The following is a 24,128-nucleotide window of genomic DNA, read 5'->3' on the forward strand; positions in this document are numbered from 1 at the left end:
TAGTCTAGAGGTTTGAATTTCAAGCGTTTTTTGGCAATTAATATAAAAGAAGCAGTAAATATTTTTACTATACAATTTTTTATCATTTGTTTATTGATATTTCAAGAATACAAAAAAATACATTTCAAAAAAAAAAATAAATTTTCAAAAAGATATAAGTCCTTGAAGTAGAGAAAAAAAAAAGGCCATGTCCTCGTGAAAAGGATTTCTCCCTTTGTATCCATCTGAAAAAAAAACAATGCCAAATTATTGATCAGTACAAATTTCATTGTTGCACAAACCAACAAAACTTGAAAAAAAATTTTTTTCACAAAATGGCGGCTGTTTAAAAATAGAAGTAGATTTTTTTACTCATTTTTCAACTTCCTCCAATTTTTTAAAAATATTACAAATTTGAAATTTTCAATTTTTATTGGTTAGTGCGAAAGCGAGATAATTGAAGAATATTCATGCTAAATTTCAAGTAAATCGGCTGATTAGAACCTAAGATATCTGCATCACCGTATCGAAAAAAGTAGTTTCGAGAAAAACGCGTTTAAAGTTTAACGTTCAGTTTCAGGCAGCGTAACTGATAAAATAGTACGTTTAACTTACATTCTCTTAATCAGCCATCCCAGCTTCATACATTGGGCCTTCCTCTACTTCATATTGACTGTTTTCAGCATTTCTCTCTGTATAACGAGCAGTTCTTTCCTCTTTTGAAGCATCTGAAGCTCGAACCTCAGACCGTTCAATCCTTACTGCGTTGCGCCTAACAGCAAACCCATGGGATTCCATACCTATTTTTATTCCCATTAGACTCATTATTTGTAAAATAGTATAAAAGCCTTCATTGAAAATGCAAACTGCTAAACAATTAGCAATCTCAATTGTCTGGGACCCGGCATGGATATGTTTGGGTGCAAATGTCCATATTAAAGAGTTAAGTGACTCGTTGTTATTTTGAGTTTCGCTGCCCAAGCAACGTTCTAATAAAGAATCATCTGATAAGCATTCGTAAATAGGTTTCATAACTTTTAAAACCTTATCAGTTAGAGGTGGATTTTCATGGTGAAAGTCATCCTCAGTTCCTTCGGCCGCTGCTTTCTGCCACTTGCACCAGCTGTCTGGTCCAGGAGGGCAATTCATGTGCTGAGGCTTCTTATCAGTTGAAATTTTATGCAAGTACGTGGCCCATATTTCTCGTTTCATATCTTCAACAGATTCAGGATGACGACGGATAGCAAATCCGTAGTACGCAGACAACTGAGTGATTACTTTATCAGTCAATTTACCAGCACCCTTACCACCAATTCTACTATTTTCTTTTTTTGCCTTCCGGAGACGCGATCCCATACGTTTTTGATATAGTAATTTATTGATATAGTAAACTAAAAGTATATGACAAGAAAGAAAGAAAGCTATTCATACTCAGGTAGCCCGGACCGCCCGTAGTCTATTGTTGCAGTCGTCCGCTCAACCCGTTCTAGTTGCCACGACACTAAAACGGCTGTAACTTTGAAAATAATTTGAATTTTGAAAAATCCTTGCAGGGAGATATTTTTGAATATCTAAACTATCGAATTATGAAAAAAAAATTTTTTCATTTTTTTCAAAATTCTAGACTAGAATACCCCCTTAAAAATATTCAAATACGAACGATTACCGAAGATTTGTGTTGATTCTGCTCCAAAGAATTGGGGGATAGGGAAATCGGAAAACGGATGGATGACTAGTGAAGCTTTTTATGAATACTTTCCAAATGTTTTTTATCCATTTCTTCAAGAGAGTGAAATTGAACTCCCAGTGATTGTATTCTTAGATGGTCATGTCTCTCACATGTCGATCCATCTAAGTAAGTTCTGTAAAGAGAAACAAATTATCCTGTGCTGTTTCCCACCACACGCAACACATATTCTCCAGCCACTCGATGTATCTTTTTTTTCCCGTTAAAACAACGGTAGAAGAATTTGGTCCGTAATTGGCGAATCGAAAATAATGGTGCTGATGTGCAAAAACATAATGTTCCAACTTTTTTGTCAAAGCTCATCAATGAAGAAAATTTTGTTAATGTTATTAAGAGTGGATTTAAAGCTTGTGGCATATGCCCATTCGATGCTGACGCAGTTGATTACACTAAATGCGTTGAGATGAAAGAATCTCAAAATGATCACAATATTTTTAACGAATCTGATTCACAAAAATCATCACAAGTTTCATCTCATTGACAATTCGTTGAAAGTAAAATTGATGCAGAAGTTTTACAACGATTCAAGAACGCAAGAGCCGCAGGCATTGGTTGGGAAGCTGATGATAAATACGAGCTTTGTATGATCTTTGGGTCAAGGCTGTAGAAGATGATAAAAATGTTGATAATGAACTGCAATCTTCATCGTGCCTCACTATCGCGTCTAAAGATCTCAATCCTTCGATTTCCAAAGACAACGACATTATTGAATTTCCGTTTCCTGAATTTTCAGAGCCTATTCTTGATGAAGGTGAGTATATGATTAGACAAAACAAAAATTTAAACACTTCCTAATGTTAATCGGTTTTTAGTGTCTTTCCAGTGGTTTTTTAATTTAATTTTAAAATCATGTTTTAGTTTAATTTTGTTTTTTATTCTTTTTTAGTCGATGAACAATTGGAATCCTTGATCTCTCACAGTCCTAACCAAAATTCAGATTTTGAAGTTCATTTTTTACTTGAACCTCCTATCCCTTTAGATATTGATAATGATTCTACCAGTGTTAGACCAATTCTTCCTTCCAGTGATAACGCTATCCAATCATCACCTGTTATTATTGAGGTAACAGAACCTGATGCTGTTTCTTCTGTTAGCACGGAAAATGTATCTAATCCTAATACTATAACAATGCGTCGAAAATCATTAGACGAAGTCATAAATGAAATAGTTATGTGGCCTAAGTCTAAAAAACAGTCATCAAAGCGCAAACGTGCAGTTGAACATTTGCCTTCAGTAATAACAGCTGATAAGTGGATAGAAAATTATGGAAGCTAAAGAAAAAGAAAAAAATGACAAAGAAGAAGAAAAAAAAATTAAAAAAATTGAAAGAGAAGAGAGGATTGAAAAAAAATAAAAAGATAAAACAAGAGAAATTAGAGGAAAAAGCTAGAAAAAAATTAGCTAAAGAATTACCTGCGAAAAAATCTGTAAAACCGCGAAAAATGTCTAAAAATTAACTTAAAGTTCTTTACCTGTAACAGTTTTATTATTTTATGTTTAAATACGTTAAAAATAAATTGATATTTTGCTAATTAATTGAGTAAATATTAATAATATTCCATCCACCAAAAACTTTTATTTATTATGACCACAAGTGGTGCAACCGATGGCCAAAAGTAGTACTTCTATGGCCACTACTGGTGAAACAACAGGTATGATTAATTATTTATATTTTTTTAAACTAAAGTAAGTTTATAAGGTATTTGCTTTTAATTATTCGATAACTAATGTATTAAAGATATCATTAATCCATATAACGTTATTATATACTTTACTTAAGTTAATTAAATTCTAAATAAAAAATATGGAATCGCTTAAAGTGACAACAAACGGTACATCTACCCTACATTAAATATTAATGTTTACGGCCGGAGTTTTTTAATAATATAAGAATTTCCAAACTGTTCAAGTACTAGGGCCATTTTTAAAATTGTTCAAGTACTGGGTACTTTACCTTATTAACATAAATTAATAGAGGTGCCGCGTCGTTAACTAATGTTCTATTTTAGCATGCGAAAAAAATTTCTTAATTTTTTAAAATTAAGAATAGAACTTCAGAAACACTTCAATATATATTATTTGGAGAAAAACTTAAAAATTTGCGGAGTGAATGTGGGGTGAATGATTTTCAATTGATTTAGTCCCCACTGAGTGAATTTTTTTTTATTGAATAAAAAAAAATTATTACTTGAGTTTATTTGCAAAATTTTATTTTTCATTAACTTTTCGCTGAGAAAATTGAAAATATTCGAAAATCGGGAAATTATTGGTTTTAATCCGTTTTTCGAAAATCGAGTTTTAATCAGATCTCGACGTTTTGAGGTGTCCTAGGAAACTTTCCCGACGGTTTTTATTATGGTGTCTGTATGTATGTATGTATATGTGTGTTTTTTTTTTCAATTTTCCTGAAAAATTTAATTTTTTTGAAAATATTAATTTTTTTTCAAAATTTGATTTTTTTTAATTTCAATTTTTTTCAAAAAAAATTTTCTTCACAACTTTTGTCCTGAGGACTTAAAAAATTTTTTTAGTGTATACTCGGTGTAAACTCAGTGTATATCGTGCGCATATACACCGTGTAAATTCAGTGTAAACTTGGAGTGTATTTGGTGTATACTCAATATGCACTGAGTATACACCAAATAAACCCCTAATTTACACTGACACTAAGTATACATCGAGTTTACACTAAGTTTACACAGTTTATATGGATCCGCTAGGGGACTTTTGAACTTTTTTTTAAATTTCTTTAGTGGCTTTGAAAATTTGAAAAATTTTTAATAAACGCATTGTGTCACGTATTTTCATCCTTATTCTAATTCTAATTAATGGCGCTTTTTTTATTTTATTCAATTTTTGTATTAATTTTTAATATTTAAATGTGACACTACAATTCAGAGACATCCGATAATTTTTAGAAGCTTTTTAACTAATATTATATCTACGAAAATTTATTTTAAAAATTATATCTTTAGATGCTCTAAAAAATTATATATGCAATTCTTTAAAAATAATTTTCTGGATCTAGTTTGTTATTTAAAAACAATTAAAAAATTGTCGAGTATCTGGTAATTTCAATGTCATTTTTAAAATACATGAATACTTGAAAAAAAAGTTTGAAAAGTTTTGACTTTTAATAGTTCTATCAATTAGGTACCGTATTTTATAAAATGTTACAGTTAAAATATTTTAAAATTATACTCAAAGCTTCAAAGGGCTGTTTCACATCCTTATATGTTTATGAATCAAACGAAACATCTCAATAAAAAAATATTCGTATGTAAGTGAAATAATTTCATTATGAACATTTTTTTGCATAGATATTTTATTGGCAATATTTATTCCACGCTTAAATTTTCTGTGGATGACTAAGTACAACATTGTGCGGTTACCTTACTTATGAATACTTCATCATGAGTTGTGATAAAATAAAAAAATATGAGCATTTTTCAAGGTAAACAGAAAAAAATAAACTACAGTAAATAATAATCAATCGATAATAAATATTATTTCAAACAATAAAATCGGGATTTTAATAATTAACTTGTGATATTTATTATTTTAATCCTACAATCCAATTATATTATAGAGAAAAAATTCAATTTCAAAAAGTAATAACAGTTATGGAAATATGTAAAATATTTGAAAAACTTTTAGTCAAATTATTCAAAAATATTTTTTTAGCCCTTAGTTAATTAATGAAAAAAAAAAAATTAAAAAAATGTTAAACATTTGCTGATTTGAGTATCACATGTAAATGTCAAAAAATTAAAATGCCACTCCCGAGTCTGAACATATTTTATGCTTAAGTTTTTCTTTGGACAAAGCTAGTAAACATGATTCATAATTACTGAGTACGGAAAACTTAATTTATTTATTTATTATGAGTTTTACTTGTATACCGTTTTCTGGTTTTTACAAGGTTACCATCCGCTCTATATTATCAGCACAATTTTTCAACCCTTTTTTATTATCAACATATTCTCCACTCTTTTTATAATCAACATATAATTTTCGCACATATAATTTCATTCCAATGCGGCTGTGGACCGACTTGTGCTTTCTGTACTGTATTTACCCTATTCCTCACCCCTTTCTATCGGTTGTTGGAATTGTGGCGATGGGGAAACCACAGAGAAAACCCATGTCAGTACAGTTCGGCTACCGGAGTGACCCCCGACGGCTGGTGTTGAAACTAGTCGAACAACCGTCAGGGCTCGAACCCTCGCCTCACAACATGATGCACGAACGAACTATGAGGATAATGACTTAGTCCGCTCGGCCATCATGCCGCTTTTTTGAAAACTTAATTTATATTTATATATTTAATAAGTACAATCGCAAAAAGATCATAAGTAATGTGGTTAATTTGCACATCATACCACGAATAGTTCAGTCATCAATGATCTATTATTCAAATAGTTACAGTTCCATGAACGATAAATATTTAAAAGATGAAATTTTTTATGGAAAATTGTGTTAAAAATAGAATAAATTACTTTTGAATATTACAATTTAAGTACACTATTTTTATTTATATTCCTATTTATTATTTTTATGATTACTTTTATTAATTCATAAAAATTTAGTCTCAATATAAATTTAAGCATTCAAAAGTTTTCTATCTAAGATCTAAGCAGAACAAATCACATTTAATCTAGATTAGATGTTATAAAATCGGTATACTTTTCGACTTTGGTATACACGCCAGGAATACCGCGCTCAGCACATCGAAAACCGTAGGACACAACACCGATAATGTAAAATGATTTTCCAAGTGGATACATCAAAGGACCACCGCTGTCTCCCTAAAAATTAAAAAAAAATTGTGTTTAATAATAAAATAAATATTTAAACAATAAAATTAATTTCGGCAAAATTTACCTGACATGCATCTTTGCCGCCTTTAGCAAAACCAGCGCAAATAACACGATTATCAATAACCGCAGTATTAAATCGTTTGAAGGCATTAACACATGTCTCTGGTTCAACTACAGGCAATTGAAGTTGCTGCAATGCTAAGGCAGATGGTCCTCGGTAATAAATTGAGCCCCAACCAGCAATGAAAGGTATAGAATTTACAAAATTTCTGCCAATAAGTTCCTTCACAAATGGCAAACATATCGGTTGCAAGTTAGCTGTAATTAAATAAATTATCCTTTAATTTTTATAATTATAGGTTGTATTAAAAACAGGAAGGTCAATGATACTTACGAGTAAATTGAACATCATGTGCTAGTCTTATCATGGCAATATCATCGGTATATTGATTATGATTGTAATCAGGATGAGCAGTAGCTTTATCTATCGAAATATCAACTGGATTGGCTCCATCATCAACGGTATCGTCGAGATTAAGTTCACCAAGACGAACAACATACAGGTCTCGGCGTAGATAAACGCAATGAGCAGCCGTCAAAACATGACGGGAGGATATCAAAGTTCCGCCACAAAGCCATGATGGCCGATTCGGATGTTTAGTTGATCGGTAACCCAATATTGCTATCCAAGGCCAGGTTCCTATACAAATTTAATTGGTATAATAAATCAAATTTCTAAATTAACATAATTACTAGTCATTAACACAATATTTACATTTGAAAGCATCATATAAGTCTAAAACTTTAAAAAAATATGACAAATATATGCAATCGCGGTTGGTATGTAAAAATTTAAGTTTTAATTTTTCTTAGCATGAAATATTTATTGCTTATTGTTGAATTGTTTTTTTTTATTTTATTTTTTTTTTTTTTAGAAATAAATATTTATGGCGTATATACTCTTTCCTACGTGCGTGAAGGTCTCAGTAATGACCTCCGACATGGTCGGTGAGCGTTTAATTGTCCATAGTGCGGACCAATTGATAATGATATCAAAATAAAGTTGTGGTTTTAAAATAAAGTTGCGGTTTTAAAATAAAAAATAATAAAAACAAAAGATTGATTACCAAGTATTGCGGGAACTCCTCCAACGATTTTTGGAATTGGGCCATTAGATTGGCCACATTGAGGAGCAAATAATGGGCCATAGGATGTGTTCCGTAGTGGGGGCTCTGGTGACGGCGTTGTTGGGAATTCATTACCGTTCTCATCAACATTACTTTCACTTATCGGGCAGCATACTTTTGGGTCTCGACCATCAAATCCACACATGGAATTCCGTAAAAAAGTAGCCGCTGAACTACCATAAGTCCGGAGCAAATCGAGAAGCGGTGTACAACTTCTAATATTTATACATTTTCCTGATAGATTGATTGGATTCGTACAATCTGTTCCTAAAATAATCATTCATTTGTTATGAATCATTCTTCATCTCAAGAATATTTATATTACTACTCACAGTAAACGATAAATCATAATTATGGATCAATCAAAGTTACGTAATTATATTTTCATAATTACACGTACATGATCGAAAAATATTAATTCTTATTAATCATATTCATTTGTGAATACGTATACGATTTATTTATAAATTTTTTTTTTTAATGAAAATTGTTATCAAAATGGCACACCCACACATACACATACATACATACGGACATCATCGCGGAAACATTCGAGGAAGCTTCCTAGGACCTCAAAACGTCAACATCCGTTAGAAACTTGATTTTCGAAAAACGGGATAAAACCAATAACTTCCCAACTTTTGAAAGTTTTTAATTTTCTTAGCGGGAAGTTAAAAATTTTTAATATAATTTGGATTAAAATAGAAGATAAGAAATCAATAACATGATTTTAAAAAAATGAATTTATATTTGTTATAAATTTTATATTTATCGATAGAAATATGGAATTTCCAAAACAAAAAAAAGTTTTAAGTCATTAAGGATTGTATTAATGACTTTTTTTACAAGCTTAAAAATCATTAATTAGTAATAATACCGATTTTTGTTCCTGTTTTTTTTTTTTTTAATTGATCAATTTTTACTTGGAATTTTTATTTACTTTACTCTATTAAAAATGGATAAGATCTCAACCATTAGAAAAAAATAACAGTAAATACTAAAAAAGCTTCTTTAATGAAGTATGTAAATCATAGTAAGAAAAATCAGAAAAGCAATTGATTTGTAGGCCGCCCCTGGAACTTACCGCATATTACGTTCTTGAAAAACTAACAAATGTTACTATTGATTGATTTTTGAGCTCTTTGAGCCGAAATTTTAAGTAATATAAAAAAAAAAAACGATAATTTAAAAATTTAAAAATTTTTATTGGCTATAACTTTTAAACGTGTCGTTCGATTGTAATTTCTTGAAGACATTTGACCCAATTCTTGAAGTAAAAAAAAGTGTCTCTGATGTATGGGGTTGATTAGTCAAATATTATAAAAGTTTAAAAAAAAAAACTTAAAAAAAATTTATTTTTTTATTTTTATTAATATATCTTCAAAACGGCTCGACTGATTGCCTTCAAAATCTATGTGATTGAAGTCTCAATGAACACTTTCGAAGACCGTATCGCTCATCTCGATCGGTGTTTTGTTCTAAAGATATCGTACGACCAAATTTTATTTACATACATACATCTATATAAACACACACACACACACACACACACACACACACACACACACACACACACACGCGCGCGCGCGCGCGCGCGGCCGAACATCCAGCCGGAAATAGTCGGAATGTCTTCCTAGGACCTCAAAATTCTGAGATCTAATGAAAACTCGCATTCTCAATATCGAACCGAAACCAATAACTTCCTACTTTTTAAAATTACATTAATTTTTAAAACAGTAAGTTAAAAATGAAAATTTACAATAATATTTTTCAATAGACACATATACTTTATATTTAGAAGATTTGTTTTCCTTAAAAAATGTTATTAAAATGACAACATAAGTAGTAAATCTTGTAATAGAAAAATTAATTTGTGCGATTTGACCATTAATATTTATAAATAAGAATTGATTGAATTTTAATTCATAATTACTGAATGGACTTTCCATAGGAAAAGGTGAAATGGGTAAATTCTAAGAAACATAAAATAAGTTTTGATGTAGTTATAATTAAAATATAAAAAAATAAAAAGTTCAATAACGTGAGCACCAATAAAAAAAATAAAATAACGGTAAAACAATAGCATGATAATTTAATTTATGGGATTTAATGATTCTATATTTCTTGATAACAATGTTTTATTGTTTGATGTATAATTAATAAGTGGATTTTCTAGAACATCCAAAAATTTTGTCATAAAAAATTGTATTGATGTCATTTTTATAAACATACAAACCATTAATTAAAGACAAAAGTGGTATTTTTTTTTTTTATTAATTAATAAATTTTTATCCGAGATTTTTATTTACTTTTAACTATTAAATAGATTATATTTATACATTACATCTCTTAACCATACATGAAAATTTTTAAGTAATTAATAGAAAAAATTTCGGTCATTAGAAAAAAAATGATAATGAACATTATGTTTGTTATTAGAAAGCTTCTTAAATAAAAAATGCAAGCTATTGTAAGAAGCGAAGATTTACAATACTCATATTTATTTAGTAACATAATTGACGATGACGTCTTTAACAATTTATAAATTGCGCATGAAAAAATGCTTCAACTACGAAATTCTGTGATGATGATGATGATGCTAATAAAAAAGGTAAACAAGTTGAGTATGAATTAAATTTCATCATTCAGGTTTCAATTCACTTGATATGTCTAAAGTCATTTATACGTCATACTATCATTGAGTATTGAGCCCGTGCCTTTTGCGTGTAAAAAATCCTTGACCTCGTTAGATCTACATTTGATGATGATGTATAATTCTAAGAAATAATTTTGCAGCGTACTTACCCTGCGATTGGGTTGATTTGATGATTAACAGAGTTAGGATCAAATGAAAAAGCCATCTGGGGTGCACGTCCATTTTCTACATATAAAAAAATCGATCAAATATTAAATACGAATCTTACAGGAATAAATTTTATGGTTCAAAGTTCCTGGGAATTTTGAAGGACATAAGTTTCAGGTGTTAATTTGATGCCTCATATCCTCAAGAGAAAAATAATTGTATGTGAAGGCCATGTAACCACTGAATGTTGACTGATGTAATGAACAAATTTTAATTTATACATTTTTTAATATTTCTTATTCTCCAACAATAATAATGTCCACGCTCAACTGCCTCAACTTCCGATTACAAATTATAATGGAGCGTTTGAAATTCTGTCATTCGTAAACATCATTTGGGAATCCCTTCGATTTATTTTAATTTTTTTTTTACATAATAAGGAAATAATAACACTAATGAAAAAAATGAACAAAAAAATGAAAAAAAAAAAAAAAAAAAACGGATTCAATCTTGCTTGAGTGTTTTTTTTTTATTCTGACACATTTTTAAAAATCAGAAAATGTTATGAATTATCCTTGATATTTTTAATACGATTGAATCAATTGAATAATTTTTTTTTTTCATTATACACAATGAATATACTAGTATTTATGGTTTTATTTTATGAAAAAGTAATGATTATTTTTTTGACTGTCAACATCCGTTATTAAAAAATCTTTTAAAAAACTATTAATTAAGTTTCTATTCAACGTTTTCATTTTCATGGTGTTCGATATGATAACGGACTAATTATATGGACCAATCTTATAGAACTTTTGAATATCAATGAGCTCTTTGATTTTTTTTTTGTATTTTTCAGGATTTCTAAAAAGTAAAAAAAAAATTTTTTTCTCATAATAGAAATTACAAATTAAAAAACTTCAAAGTTTTCAAAAATTTTGATTCCTCTGTCTCAATTAAAATAATCGACTTAATTCATTCAAAAATTTAACAAGAACGGAATATTAATAAATTTTTGATTGCAGTAAAAATTGTTAACGTTAAGAGGACTGACAAAAAAAAAGTATTTATCAGTTGCCACTTCTAAAACATGTTAACTTGATTGATTCTTGCAGAAATCTAAAATATTTATCAACACTGAATTTACATATATTCAAGTTCTTTAGATCAGATATGTAAAAGTTATTTCTACCAAAAGCTAAATTAAATTTATTAGTACAATTGAACTTTAAACTTCTTGAAAACTACATGACATGACCGATTGATCTCAAGTTTTTATCAGATTTAAAATCTAAATAAACTTCGATATCTACAAGAACTCTTCAAATTACTCGATTTGTTTTAGAATCGTACTAGATTTTGTTGACACAGCACACACTTTGGTATTTTAAAAGGAAATAATTAAAAATTATTTTATTTATTTAATTTTAAAGCAAGGGTATTTATTTCAAATTAGGTTTTTGTAATTCTATCTGATTAAAAACTTGTTTTTTTTTTGTTTTAAATTTTCAGTTTTCGATTTTCATATCGGAAGGTTTATATCAATAAAATCGAGACGTTCGCTGAATTGAATATTAAATAATCATAAATCATTACCACGTGTATAAACAATTCTATCACTGCAGCAATTTTATTTTTTTTTTTTTGTAATAGCTTAGTGATTTCTATAAACACATATAATTAATCTATCAATTATTAACACTTATTACAAGAAATTTGAAAAATATATTATTTAAAATAAAATTAATTCAAAGTCTTGTCTATTCAATCTACAAGACATAATTCACTTTTAAAATAAAAAAAATGTTTCTTTTGTATCGTACGATATAATCTATTTGAAAGAAGTTTCTTGAATTAGGATGAAATGATTTATTAGATAAAATAATGTTTGTACATTATTGAATATGGTAATGATAAGAACAAAAAAATTAAATAAATTGTAGATAATACCTTTTTATTTATTGATAAATCTGGGCGCAAGTTAGAAAATTTAAGTAAAATAAACTAGTCAACTGCGCGACACAGCCTCGAGATCACTACGACGAAAGAAGACTGTCGATGATCATACTGACTACATTCTCTTTATATCCAGAAGCGTTTCCACGCCGTACTGGGAATCGGATCATTAATCGATACTTGATCGGCTAATTACACTTACACATATTTCGTGGTCCACTAAAAAAGACTTTTTTATAATAATCATATCAACACTCAAGGTCGGTATAACTGAATCATAACTACACGTGGTGCGAAAATATTTCAATTACATTTAATACATTTATTAAATAATCCTGTTATAACTATAATTTAATAATAGACTTATTTATTATAATGATTCATTAATGCTTTTTTAATTATTAAAATTAAATTAATTACTTCACTCTTGATGTAATAAATTATAACAGACTGTTGAATTTTTAATGTAACAATACTAATCCTGGAACTGAGTGATTTGTAATAAAAATGACAACTCGGGTAATTCCATTAACTTAAGTGAATCGTGATTGCAACTTCACGCGAGGACACAAAATGTCATAAATGCATTTTCAGCTATGATTATAACGTGCGATTAAAAATAATATAAATACAAAACCGGATGATTCAAATAACATATTAATGATAATTATTATTAAATAAATTAAATTATAGCTATTTTTAAATAGACAGAAGTTATGATTATAAAATAAATTAATAATAAATAAAACGACTGTACATTTATTTTTATGTTTTTATTGATTTTTAATGCGTAAATTTTTTTTAATAATTTTTACGTGGCTCGTACACTCTAATAGTAAATCAATACAACTAATATTGATACATTATTTATTGTAATATTTACAATATAGAAAGACATAAATTATTAATAGTTATAAAATTATTCAATAATAGTAATTATTTCATTATTTTGCCTACATTACAGATGATTCAACCTTTAGTCGTACTGAATGTACAAATCTAGTATCTACATAGTCCGTAAGAAATGCAGCACCTCAATTCAATATTAATTATTGTTTTTTTTTGTTTTATACTATTTATTGTAATGCTTCAAAATATTTTACAAATTCATATATTGAGAAAAATCAATAACTAGTTTTTTTTTAATTTATTATAAGATTAGCCAATAATTAACATTTTAGGCTAATCATTACAATAAATTTTCAGAAAAATTAAAATTTCAGTATCACAAAAATTTATTTGGCAGTTAATTGAATTACTATAATAAATGATTCATTTGCCCATATTCCTTTATTCTTTTACAAAGAATTATCTATAAAACTAATTATGAACCGGAATTGTTGCCACGATATCTATATAATTAACAATTTTTACTTCGTTACAAGTAATGAACGTACGATGGTTTTTTTGTTTTTAAGTTTCTTAATTAAGAAAGAATTTTCTTATCATTTTTATTTTAGCTACATTTTATTTTTTATTTGAAAATTTTTAAAAGATCTAATTTTTAATAAAATAACAATAATTGCATTGAGATAAAACAATTAAAATATATTCAATCACAAAATTACCCATAAAATAAGATTCACATAATTTAACACACTATCTTCTAGTTATTGATATAAAGACTAATAAATAGTTTTAATGACAAGTTTTTTCACAAAAAAAAAAAAAAAAATATTCCTTTATAGTATGGTTTTTACAATTATTTGCATGATTAATATTATAATTACGATTAGTGTTACTGTTAGTTTTATCTTTGCGATTACTACTATGTACTTATCTTGAAACAATATTACGTACTTTGTATCATTTTTATAGCAACATTGCTATATATATTTATTATAGCACCATCGGTGAAATCAAGAAAATGATGTGCAAAAACTTTTTAGTGGGACTTATGAATTGGTAAGGTTATTTCAATAGGATATGATTCAATAATTCTAGTTATACGCAAATTTTTTCAGTTTATACTTTTTAGACGTCTACTATTATTATCTAATAGTAATACATTGTAAATTTAATTTCTCAATTTAAAATAAATAAATCCAATTACAGTCTTAATTATAAGACTTTATAGTAAAATTATTATTAATACTAAATAGTGAAGCATCCGTTTTTGTCGAATATTACTGCATTGATCAGTTATTTATATTGAATTTCAGCTATAAAAGTATTTACATATAATATTTACAAATTATAATTTCTGAATACGCCAATGAGTTAAATAATTTTATTATTATTATTATAAATTGAATATAAATACTACGTTGTAAATATTGATTCAATACAATTTACTTTGTTCTCTATATAAAACTGTTCTGTCATGTATTGAATAAAGTTTGATAAACCCATTGAGTGTAAGGCCGTTAATAATATGTTGGTATACAATAAATAAATAGGATATTAATTAATATACGATAATTATGAGAAAACATTACCGACCTTAAGCTATACGGTTGCTGTAAGTTCTTTCTGAAAGTAGGTTTCAATATCGACCCGACAAATTGGACATCGTTTGTTAGTACATAGCCATTGATCCACGCAGTCTATGTGGAATAAATGCATACACGGAAGTCTTCGGACACTTTCAAAATCTTCAAATTCCGATAAACATATTGTACATTTTTCAATAGCATCTTCTCCATTTTCCACCTTTTTAACCTGATATTTATGAAACACGGAAAAAAATTTTATTCATTAAAAAATATCTGGTGATGATTTACACAATCAAATTTAAAATGACAATTAAATAATACTTACACGTTTGTATTTGTGGGGAAACGTGTGGTTTTCAATAGACTCTTGTGTGGCACCACAACTTATGTGAGACATTCGTCGCAAATCAACAATACGCATGTAATTTTCAAAGCCTGTATTCATATGCCTTGTTTGGAAAACAAAGTCCGGCAGAGGTACCGGATACGTAGGTATCATATCAGGTGGTACATTATTTTGCTGAAAACAAATAAAATTTTAACAATAAATAAAACAATATTCATTTATTGGACAATTAATCAATTGTTAACTAAATATTATCTTACCATATGGGGTGATATAATATGCACGTGTGGCATACGAGCAAGATGAGGTCTTCCTATCGGCGGGGGCCAGTGGTACATATGATGATGCACATGTTGATGAACAGGCATTGGATGCATAGGATCAGGTGGAGAAGCTTCCATTTCAGCATTACGCATTGCATTCACCTATAAAATAATAAAAATAGTTAAAATTTGAATAACTGACAGTTTTAAAATGGTTAATAAATAGTTTAACTGACCAGTCCTGAAGATGGAAAGATTCTCGTCCCTGGTAAAACAAGATACATAAAATTATTAATTTATCCTACACGGGCTTAAATATTAATTATTGGAGTCTTATTATAGACCCACAAGAGGCTCATAAATTGTATGTAAAATATCAATTTGTAAAATATTATTTGAAATCATAGTTACTATTTGTTACTAAAGGCTCAGGTCCACTGGCTTCCGGGTGACTGTATACAGTAGGTTGTTGCGGAGGTGGTAGAACAGGATGCTGAGGATAATTATCTGCGTGATTTCCGCTATCATTTGCTGCACAGCACATTTGAGGAAGACTACTTGGGCTAGAATTTTCGTCTGTTACAAATCGACCCGGTTGATACATGTGAGCATTTGGTGGAGTGCAACTAGAGTAAAAATATATAATATATAAATTTATTAACTAGTAATTAATAAAGAATTAAATATTGATATAAAGTCTCACGTGTGTACTGATGATCGTTGATAAAGTCGACGCCGTTGAGTTTCTTGTACACGTTGCTGAATATACCACATGCGTTGATACATTGGATGCATTCTTGTCCCTGGTAAACAGAAAAAAAAATTAGCTGCCTATCTACACTTATCTTATTAATTTTACAGCAAAATATAATAATAATCTATAAAAATGATATAATATGAACAAAATTTCTTATAAAAATTTTAAGTAGTTGTATATGTAAATACCTTGATATGGATATCGGTGATAAGGAACGCCGCCAGGAATTATACGAGGGTGCTCGGGTGGCCGATGAACACAGTAATTATTCCTAATACATCATAAATTTATATTATTCATTATAAATATTGTATTATATATACAAATATAATAATACCTGAGAGATGAAATCTCTTGAGCTTGTGGTGACGTGGAATTCGTTGCAGTTGAATGACTATGATTTTCATCATCAGATTCAGCAGTTAAATCCACAACAGTCACTGTTCGATCACTTTGTTCATTGTCTTGATTTGTGTTCTTTAAAAAAAATTTATTACTCATGATAATTTAGGTAATTATGAAAACAATAATAAATACTCAAAAAAATGTAAATATATTAATAGCTATGCTTGAATTAAAAAATACTTGTAAGTACTAATTTTTGTAATAGTCATTTAATAAAATGTATATCTATATATATATATATATATATATATATATATATATATATATATATATATATATATATATATATATATATATATTATTAATTTACATACTTGTTTATTGCTGTAATTAACAGTCTCAAGAACTTGAATTGATCCATCTTCGTCATCGCTTTCACTACTTGAAGACCAATCTAATTGCAAATCTGGCGCTGAAGGAATATCATCATGATCTAAAAAAGTATTAAAATTTAATTAAACAATATTGATTTGATGACATAATCAATAAAACTGATAGCCGGATAATAACATTACCTTTGCTAGTTGTTTGATGAGAAACGCTTGGTAAAATCTGAGTAGAAGCAGCACTAGACTGGGACGAAGACCTTTCATTGGTTACTTGTCTTGTCATTTTGTTGGAGTTGTCGTCTATTGTATCAATGATGTTGTTGGCTGACCCGGTTATGCTAGGAATATTTAAGAGATATCGGTTTAAAGTCTATTGTAGTGTTATCTTTTTCGAAGCACCGTGATTATGCTGAAAATATAAATTATATAGCAGTAGCGATGTTAAGATTGCTAAATTTTGTTTGACTACTAGATCCTTTCAATTAAAATAAAATTATAAATCATTTCTATAGCATTAAACATTAAAATCGGATTTTTTTATTTTATTTAAAATGTAAAAAATACTCATGTAGAATTAAAAAAAATAATAATAATAATAATAGTTGTAAAAATACCTGTAGTCAACTGGAGTATCAATAAGCCTTGACGGTCCAGCGATACTCAAGTTACTGACTTGTTGATTGTTATCTATTTTATGAGGTTCATTTTTCTTGGTTTTATGCTTCGCTGGTAATTCTCTATCATATAATATTCTCTTACGACGATAATGAGAACAGAGTCTCTCATCACACATATTATCTAGCGGTTGTGTTACTGGATCTCTTCGTGATCTTGTTCTACACATATTACAATTATTTACACGAACCCCACGCCAATATCGTGAATCAGTTATTGGAGTTGACGATGATCTATATGATGCAAACACGAGATTATTAGACGACGTTGAATGTTGAGGTTGATTTACAAATGAGTCTACGCGATTTTGTGAATCAGCTTCTTCGATATCACTTTCAGCAAATAAATGCTCATACTCCATTTCTGTAACTGTAACTTCATTCCTTAATATAAATTAACATTGATTAAAAATAATTCTCCCAATCGAGATAACTTTGATCGGTCAGCGTAACATTCTACGTCTTTAAAAATAGCATTAAGATATTAAAAATACTTTCTTTATACACGAAATCAATAGATAGTTAAAAATCGTATAAACTTAATTTTATCACACTAAAAACATTAGACAAAAAGTTATATGAAATGCATATAAAATTATCAAAAAAGTTTATTTTTAATTCCTTGAAAAAAGTCAAAGTCACTCCAATTTATTGATAAAACAATATTAATGATAATCAATGTTTTAAATTAAATAATATTAAAGATGTTTTTTACCAGCAGGGCATCTTTGAGGAGTAGGATCCACTGTTGATGTGAAAGCAGTATCAAAAATATCTGCTAAAGATGTAGAATTGGAATCTTCAGAACTTGTAGTAGTATCTGGATTGAAAAGAGCATTTCTGTCATCTGTCTTAGATTTTCTCCAAGCTTCATCTGTATTCTTACCTTCTGCCATTCTATTTGTATAAATAAATTTATGTTAAGATATTTCTTATTTTAATAATAAATGTCTACTATTAAGAAAATCCATAAGTTAACCCGTAATAAAAAAAATTAATAAGAAGTAGTAACGACTGAAATAAAATTAATTATTTTTCCTTTAGTATATTATCACAATTTTTATAACTGTATAATTTAATCAAGATAAATTTTCGATCGTGTAATGAACAACCGACATATGAAATATTGAGGTCGAACTCAATGGACGCTGATAAAATAAATTTAATAAATTCTTATCACATTAATGTTCTTAAAATGATTTTCAACTTTATCACAATAAATATATAATTATTTAAATTTTGTATAAAGAGCATAATTAAATAACAAATCTGATCAAGGTCATGTTTCCGAATTTTTATTAATTGACTTACACCAGAATCAATGACTAGAGTCCCGGCAAACGAATCGATTGGGTTATTTCATTTATTTAATTAGAAAAAAATTTATTATTATAATTATTATCTTAAATAAATACAAACCTTTCACTATGTCTTCCAAATTTGTAACTGAATCTATTTTTTTTACCACGTCATTTTAGATATTAGTCATTTTTTAACATCAATATCATTGTCATTATAAATAATAATGTTGCAACACCTCGATACCAAATTAAAGGTCATTATTTACACACCGAGTCATGGATATTAATTTATGATTATAAATACATATTAAATTTTTACTATACAAATTCATGTTTATAACAATAATAAATTTAAGTAGGATCCACAGATTGTCATGGCAAACTTGTAGATCTAAAGGAATGATATGATATATATGTATAGTCTTTATATGGCTCATAAGTACAACCACGTTTTACATTATTTTATTACAGATCGGAAAAAAACCATGTATATTTGTAGACCTCGAGAAATATTGCTTCATACCACTACTGCCATCTATGATACTAGAAAATCAATACTTTTCAGCTTCTCTCTCGGTGCACACACTTATTTAAGCTTGAAAATGTCATTGACTTCTTTACTAACAATATTATCAATATACAATATGACGTTTCATTGTCTTGTAATTCCCCGCTTTTATTATACTGTTTCTGAGCGCTACTACGCTAAATCCTCAATATGTATGTGAGTAGTCTGTAGGATCTGTAGTCTGGGTACAAGTCAACTCAATTGTTGTATTTTATATTATAAAATATGATTTTTTTTACAAAATATTCATAAATATTCTTTAGTAAATTATTATTATTGTCTTATATTGACATTATAATTTTCACAAATTAAATTATTTTTAAACTTTTAAATAACGTTGAATTAAATTTTATAATTACTGTACATTATATATAAAATTTATAAAATATTAAATTAACTGTTTTTATATAGTGATAATTTACAAAAATTATTATTATTAAATTATCTGTTGACATATGTGATATAATTAGCTTCAATGTTTGTCATAAGCAGACCGGTGTCTAAAATAAATTTTTTATTAATTATAAATAATTACTAATGGGGGGCGTTTTTTTAATCTAGATATATTGGGATCCTCCTGCGATATGAGTATGTAATTTTCGATTTCCTATCTTAATTTCACACTTGTTCTACATGCTAATTTTTTAAATTGATGAATTATTATTTAGTAAAATTGCTTTTTATTTAATTAATTATCATCATGATTTATTTATCTATTGTCAAAAAGTGTTACGTTTAAAATTGGGAAGTTGTGCAATAATTTATATCTTTTTTAAAAAGTTAAATAATTATAAAAATTAATGAAATGGACGGAGTTAATGGACAACTGCAGACTAAGTATCAAAAAGTAGTCTCAGAATATTCAAAGGTAATCGTTTTTTTAATTTTTTCTATTGACAAATTGTTTTTTATTAATTTATTTTTTATCATTGTAGATACGTGCTCAGGCTAGTGTTCTTAAAAAGGCTGTGATTGATGAGCAGGCACGCAGTAGCGAGCTTAAAGATCAGTTAAAAGAGAAAGATGTTTCGTTGAGACGTGCAGAACAGGAATTAGATAGTTTAATTTTTCGTAATCAGCAACTGACAAAAAGAGTGACCGTTTTACAAGATGAACTCGATAAAATGCAAAATAAATTGAAAAAAGGTAAAAGTAAATCATCTTCGGAAAATAAAGATCAGCCACCACCACCACCTAATCATGTTTATGTTGAAGAATTTCAAAAAAAAATAGTAGAAAATGCTCAACTTCAATCAATTATTTCTGATAAAGACAATGAACTTGACGAACTTAGTGATCGGATAAAACATCTTGAATACAAGCTTGATTTATCTGAAAAATCTAGAATTGAATTAGATAGTAAATATCAAGAAAAAATTGATAAATTAGAACGAGATAAAAATGAAATATTGAAGAAATTAAACGATCGTCAAAAGCACGATGAAACTGTATCGTGGTCAAGTATAGAAGGGAAATGGGGTTACGATTCTGAATTAAAAACGAATTTAGTAAATCATCGTCAAACGGATCATTCACCTTTTTCATCACCATCTGTTTCCCGTCGGTCATCAAAATCAGCAAGTGATATAAGATTTCAAAAAACACCTGAATATCAAGATGAATCTAATAATGAATTTGAATACTCTAAAATTTATGAATTAGAAAAAGAATTAAGCCAATACAAAATTGATTATCATATTTTGAAACATAAATATGACGAATTACAGCAGAAAAATAGTTTTGTTACACATCAGTCTGATTCAAATACTTTAGAGCCAGTTGAAATCAGCAACATGGTATTTTTCTTAAATTTATTATTTTTAATTAGTTAACAATGAATATAAAAAATATTTTTTTTTACAGATTGGGAGCTTGAAAGCTCCGTTTGCTTTGCCAGATGAAGTTGAAGCTCGTGAAGCTAAAATAAAGGATTTTTACCTACGTGAAATTGATAAGCTAATAACAGAAAAACAAATTTATCATGCTAAAAATCTTGCCATATCTGCCACTGTAAATAATATTAATTATTTATTTATTTAAATTACAAGGAAATATGAAAAAGTGAAACTTTATTTCAATTTCAAATAAAATTGATTCATAGCTTTAGGACTTGGTTTTAAAAAAAATGATGAACTCCACTTTTACATATTTACAAAATTATGTTATAAGATTATTATAGAAAGTAGTCATAATTAAACTAAATTAATTATAATTACAGAACCAAGTAATGAGTGTTCATTTAGATACAAGTGAAGAAAAACGTAAAAAATGTGAAACAGCTTTATTAGAAGCTCTATCAAATTGGTCTAGTTCCCAAGAAGATAAAGAAGTTCAAGAAGGAAGTTATTCTACTCAACTAAGTACAATGACAGAACATCTTGCTAATATGAATGAAAAACTTATTCAACAAACTGAAGAAATTCAGCAACTGAAATACGAACTAAGCAATAAAGTAATTCAAGTATACTATTTTATTACAACTTTATAATTTTTCATTTATTAATTTACATGTATATCTTATTTACAGAATGGAAAAAAAGGAAAGCAAAAATAGTCGTAATTAATGTTATGAATTAACGACATTCCATTAATAAAATTCTTTAATATTTAACAATTGATGTACATAAATGGAAATCTACAGCAAAAAACGAAAAATTATTAATAGTATCTTCGCATTACTTTTGTGAATACATGATTTTTTAAAGTTATAATTAATTTAATATATACATTTTTATTATTATTCTTATTTTACTATTTTTTCCGAATTTTTATTATTATTCTTGTTAAGAGGTCATTCTACTTTAAATGCATAACAAATAGTGCTATTTTTATTAATTTTTAGTAATTCTTTCTTAAGAAAGCTGTTATGTTCATTAATGTAAAATTTGTTAGGCTCAACAAAAACATTCATAAACTACAAAAAAAAAAAATTTATTGATTTTAGCCCCTCTTTTAGGGTAAAAACGACAGAAACAGGAGTCCTCAAAAAGTAGATAGTTCCGCGCTGTTGAAAAAATCTCAGAAACTTCTGAACCAATCCTTGTGAAATTTTAACTGCATATTCTGTACACTTATCGCTATATCCCCTAACAGAATTATTGCAAAATTCATATGTTTAATTAATTTTTTTGTGAAAAATCACGCAAAAAAAAACGTATTTTTTTTACGGACATTTTATTATTTTTGCACAAAAATTAATATTTTTGCTACGGGATATAGCTATAAGTGTACAGAATATGCAGGAAAAATTTCATAGAAATCAGTTTAGAAGTTTCTGAGATTTTTTCAACAGCGCAGACCTATCTACTTTTTGAGGACTCCTATTTAACTGTCTTTTTTATCCTAAAAGAGGGGCTAGAATCAATAAATTTTTTTTTTTTTTAGTTTATGAATGTTTTTTGTTGAACCTAACAAATTTTATATCAATAAACATAGCGGTATTTAAAAAACAAATTAATAAAAATATCGTTATTTTTCATGTATCCAAAGTAGAATAACCCCTTAAATAAAAAACAAATTGAAATAATCAATTTAACAATAAAGGAATGTAAAGAAAAATTGTGTTTATTTTTTCTTGTTTGAAAAACAAGAAATAAAATTTATTTATCTACTTGTACATATTTATAAATAATTATAAATGATTAGTCACCATCAATCAACTTTAATCGCAAAACTAGCACCACAACTACAGCCTTGTTCTGCCAATGGATTATTTATGATTCTAAAAGCAGATCTTATTAATTCTGAATGAAAATCAATGGTTGCACCTTTAACATACTCTAATGACGTTGAGTCAATTACAACTTTAGCTCCGTCCTTTTGAAATACTCTGAGAAACAAAACAATGTTAATAATTAATAAGCTTATTCAATATTATATAAATGGATATTGAATGATAGAAGAATAAAATACTTGTCATCGTCATTTATATTTGAATCCAAGTCAAATTTGTATTGAAAACCTGAGCACCCACCACCTTCAACAGTTACCCTCAAGCATGTACCATCTTCAGTAATATCTTTTAATCGTTTTACGCAACTTTCACTAATTATTAAATCATCTTCTGTAATATTAGTAGCAGTGTTAGTTGCTAAATTTCTGCTTGTTTGCTGCACTGATGCTTGACACCATGGAGATCTAAATTGAACAAAAAATAATGTACATATATAAACGGAATCAATAAAAATTATAAATAGAACTATAAAAAAAAAATATTGCAAACATGTAAATAAAGTTTATTACTTGTTCAAAATGAATAGTAAGTTATTTATAAAAACAAAAAAAAAACTTACGACAATAATTGTGAGAAATACCGATTGGAGGAAAAATTAGATGACAGTTCCCAGACGGAGTACAGTCGAAATTTTGACATTTTAAAATTTAACTATTGAAGCAAAACACAAAATAAAATAAAAAGTTAACGCGTGTGTGTGTGTGTTTGTGTATGTACATACATTCATCAGCTGATCGTGACAGGTCAGTTGATATTATCAATGGAGAGTATACAGATACATATGTTATGTTGTGTAAAACAGACTAGAGCATAAGAGATGTCACT

General features: G+C 27.8%; 4 protein-coding genes across 8 annotated transcripts; 1 reads left to right on the forward strand and 3 right to left on the reverse strand.

The window, feature by feature from the left end:
• Positions 1-5,395: 5,395 nt before the first annotated feature.
• On the reverse strand, positions 5,396-12,622 carry LOC123264225 (venom protease-like). The gene is made up of 6 exons (XM_044727411.1): positions 12,487-12,622; positions 10,539-10,614; positions 7,674-8,000; positions 6,941-7,246; positions 6,611-6,864; positions 5,396-6,534 (listed from the first exon to the last, which is right to left on the reverse strand). Exons 2-6 carry the CDS (start codon positions 10,609-10,611, stop codon positions 6,379-6,381), a joined length of 1,116 nt encoding a protein of 371 aa, XP_044583346.1. The 5' UTR covers positions 10,612-10,614; positions 12,487-12,622; the 3' UTR covers positions 5,396-6,378.
• A 1,412-nt stretch (positions 12,623-14,034) lies between these two features.
• On the reverse strand, positions 14,035-19,453 carry LOC123262010. Of its 4 annotated transcripts, none has more exons than XM_044723991.1 (13): positions 19,121-19,453; positions 18,417-18,598; positions 17,642-18,071; positions 17,214-17,365; positions 17,013-17,131; positions 16,631-16,770; positions 16,482-16,564; positions 16,241-16,339; positions 15,948-16,166; positions 15,773-15,801; positions 15,534-15,698; positions 15,253-15,447; positions 14,037-15,153 (listed from the first exon to the last, which is right to left on the reverse strand). In XM_044723991.1, exons 2-13 carry the CDS (start codon positions 18,595-18,597, stop codon positions 14,941-14,943), a joined length of 2,025 nt encoding a protein of 674 aa, XP_044579926.1. In that variant the 5' UTR covers position 18,598; positions 19,121-19,453; the 3' UTR covers positions 14,037-14,940. The 4 variants fall into 4 exon arrangements, with proteins under 4 accessions (XP_044579933.1, XP_044579926.1, XP_044579917.1 ...); XM_044723982.1 differs by having other exon boundaries at positions 15,948-16,162; positions 16,240-16,339; positions 17,642-18,077; XM_044724007.1 differs by having other exon boundaries at positions 14,038-15,153; positions 15,948-16,162; positions 16,240-16,339; positions 19,121-19,451.
• Positions 19,454-19,957: 504 nt separating this feature from the next.
• Positions 19,958-22,914, forward strand: LOC123262030 (protein phosphatase 1 regulatory subunit 21). Of its 2 annotated transcripts, none has more exons than XM_044724022.1 (6): positions 19,958-20,158; positions 20,351-20,438; positions 20,506-21,366; positions 21,434-21,580; positions 21,789-22,022; positions 22,098-22,914. In XM_044724022.1, exons 2-6 carry the CDS (start codon positions 20,376-20,378, stop codon positions 22,122-22,124), a joined length of 1,332 nt encoding a protein of 443 aa, XP_044579957.1. In that variant the 5' UTR covers positions 19,958-20,158; positions 20,351-20,375; the 3' UTR covers positions 22,125-22,914. The 2 variants fall into 2 exon arrangements, with proteins under 2 accessions (XP_044579957.1, XP_044579956.1); XM_044724021.1 differs by having other exon boundaries at positions 19,959-20,158; positions 20,298-20,438.
• Positions 22,915-23,153: 239 nt separating this feature from the next.
• Positions 23,154-24,112, reverse strand: LOC123262057 (iron-sulfur cluster assembly 2 homolog, mitochondrial). Its single transcript, XM_044724062.1, has 3 exons — positions 23,863-24,112; positions 23,483-23,707; positions 23,154-23,399 (listed from the first exon to the last, which is right to left on the reverse strand). Exons 1-3 carry the CDS (start codon positions 23,940-23,942, stop codon positions 23,222-23,224), a joined length of 483 nt encoding a protein of 160 aa, XP_044579997.1. The 5' UTR covers positions 23,943-24,112; the 3' UTR covers positions 23,154-23,221.
• Between the last annotated feature and the right edge of the window lie 16 nt (positions 24,113-24,128).

Source organism: Cotesia glomerata, linkage group LG1, assembly GCF_020080835.1.
Source record: "Cotesia glomerata isolate CgM1 linkage group LG1, MPM_Cglom_v2.3, whole genome shotgun sequence".
In the NCBI taxonomy this organism is placed as follows: domain Eukaryota; kingdom Metazoa; phylum Arthropoda; class Insecta; order Hymenoptera; family Braconidae; genus Cotesia; species Cotesia glomerata.

Coding starts and splice junctions, on each gene's coding strand:
- LOC123264225 (XM_044727411.1), bottom strand. CDS start 10,611: ATGGACGTGCACCCCAGATGGCTTTTTCATTTGATCCTAACTCTGTTA. Junction 7,247..7,673: donor AGGAGTTCCCGCAATACTTG/GTAATCAATCTT, acceptor AAATTTGTATAG/GAACCTGGCCTTGGATAGCA. Junction 6,865..6,940: donor ACATGATGTTCAATTTACTC/GTAAGTATCATT, acceptor ATTTAATTACAG/CTAACTTGCAACCGATATGT.
- LOC123262010 (XM_044723982.1), bottom strand. CDS start 18,597: ATGGCAGAAGGTAAGAATACAGATGAAGCTTGGAGAAAATCTAAGACA. Junction 16,340..16,481: donor TCACCGATATCCATATCAAG/GTATTTACATAT, acceptor TCTGTTTACCAG/GGACAAGAATGCATCCAATG. Junction 15,699..15,772: donor TCTTTCCATCTTCAGGACTG/GTCAGTTAAACT, acceptor ATTATTTTATAG/GTGAATGCAATGCGTAATGC.
- LOC123262030 (XM_044724022.1), top strand. CDS start 20,376: ATGGACGGAGTTAATGGACAACTGCAGACTAAGTATCAAAAAGTAGTC. Junction 21,367..21,433: donor CAGTTGAAATCAGCAACATG/GTATTTTTCTTA, acceptor TTTTTTTTACAG/ATTGGGAGCTTGAAAGCTCC. Junction 21,581..21,788: donor ATCTTGCCATATCTGCCACT/GTAAATAATATT, acceptor TTATAATTACAG/AACCAAGTAATGAGTGTTCA.
- LOC123262057 (XM_044724062.1), bottom strand. CDS start 23,942: ATGTCAAAATTTCGACTGTACTCCGTCTGGGAACTGTCATCTAATTTT. Junction 23,708..23,862: donor TATTTCTCACAATTATTGTC/GTAAGTTTTTTT, acceptor TGTTCAATTTAG/ATCTCCATGGTGTCAAGCAT. Junction 23,400..23,482: donor AATATAAATGACGATGACAA/GTATTTTATTCT, acceptor TTTGTTTCTCAG/AGTATTTCAAAAGGACGGAG.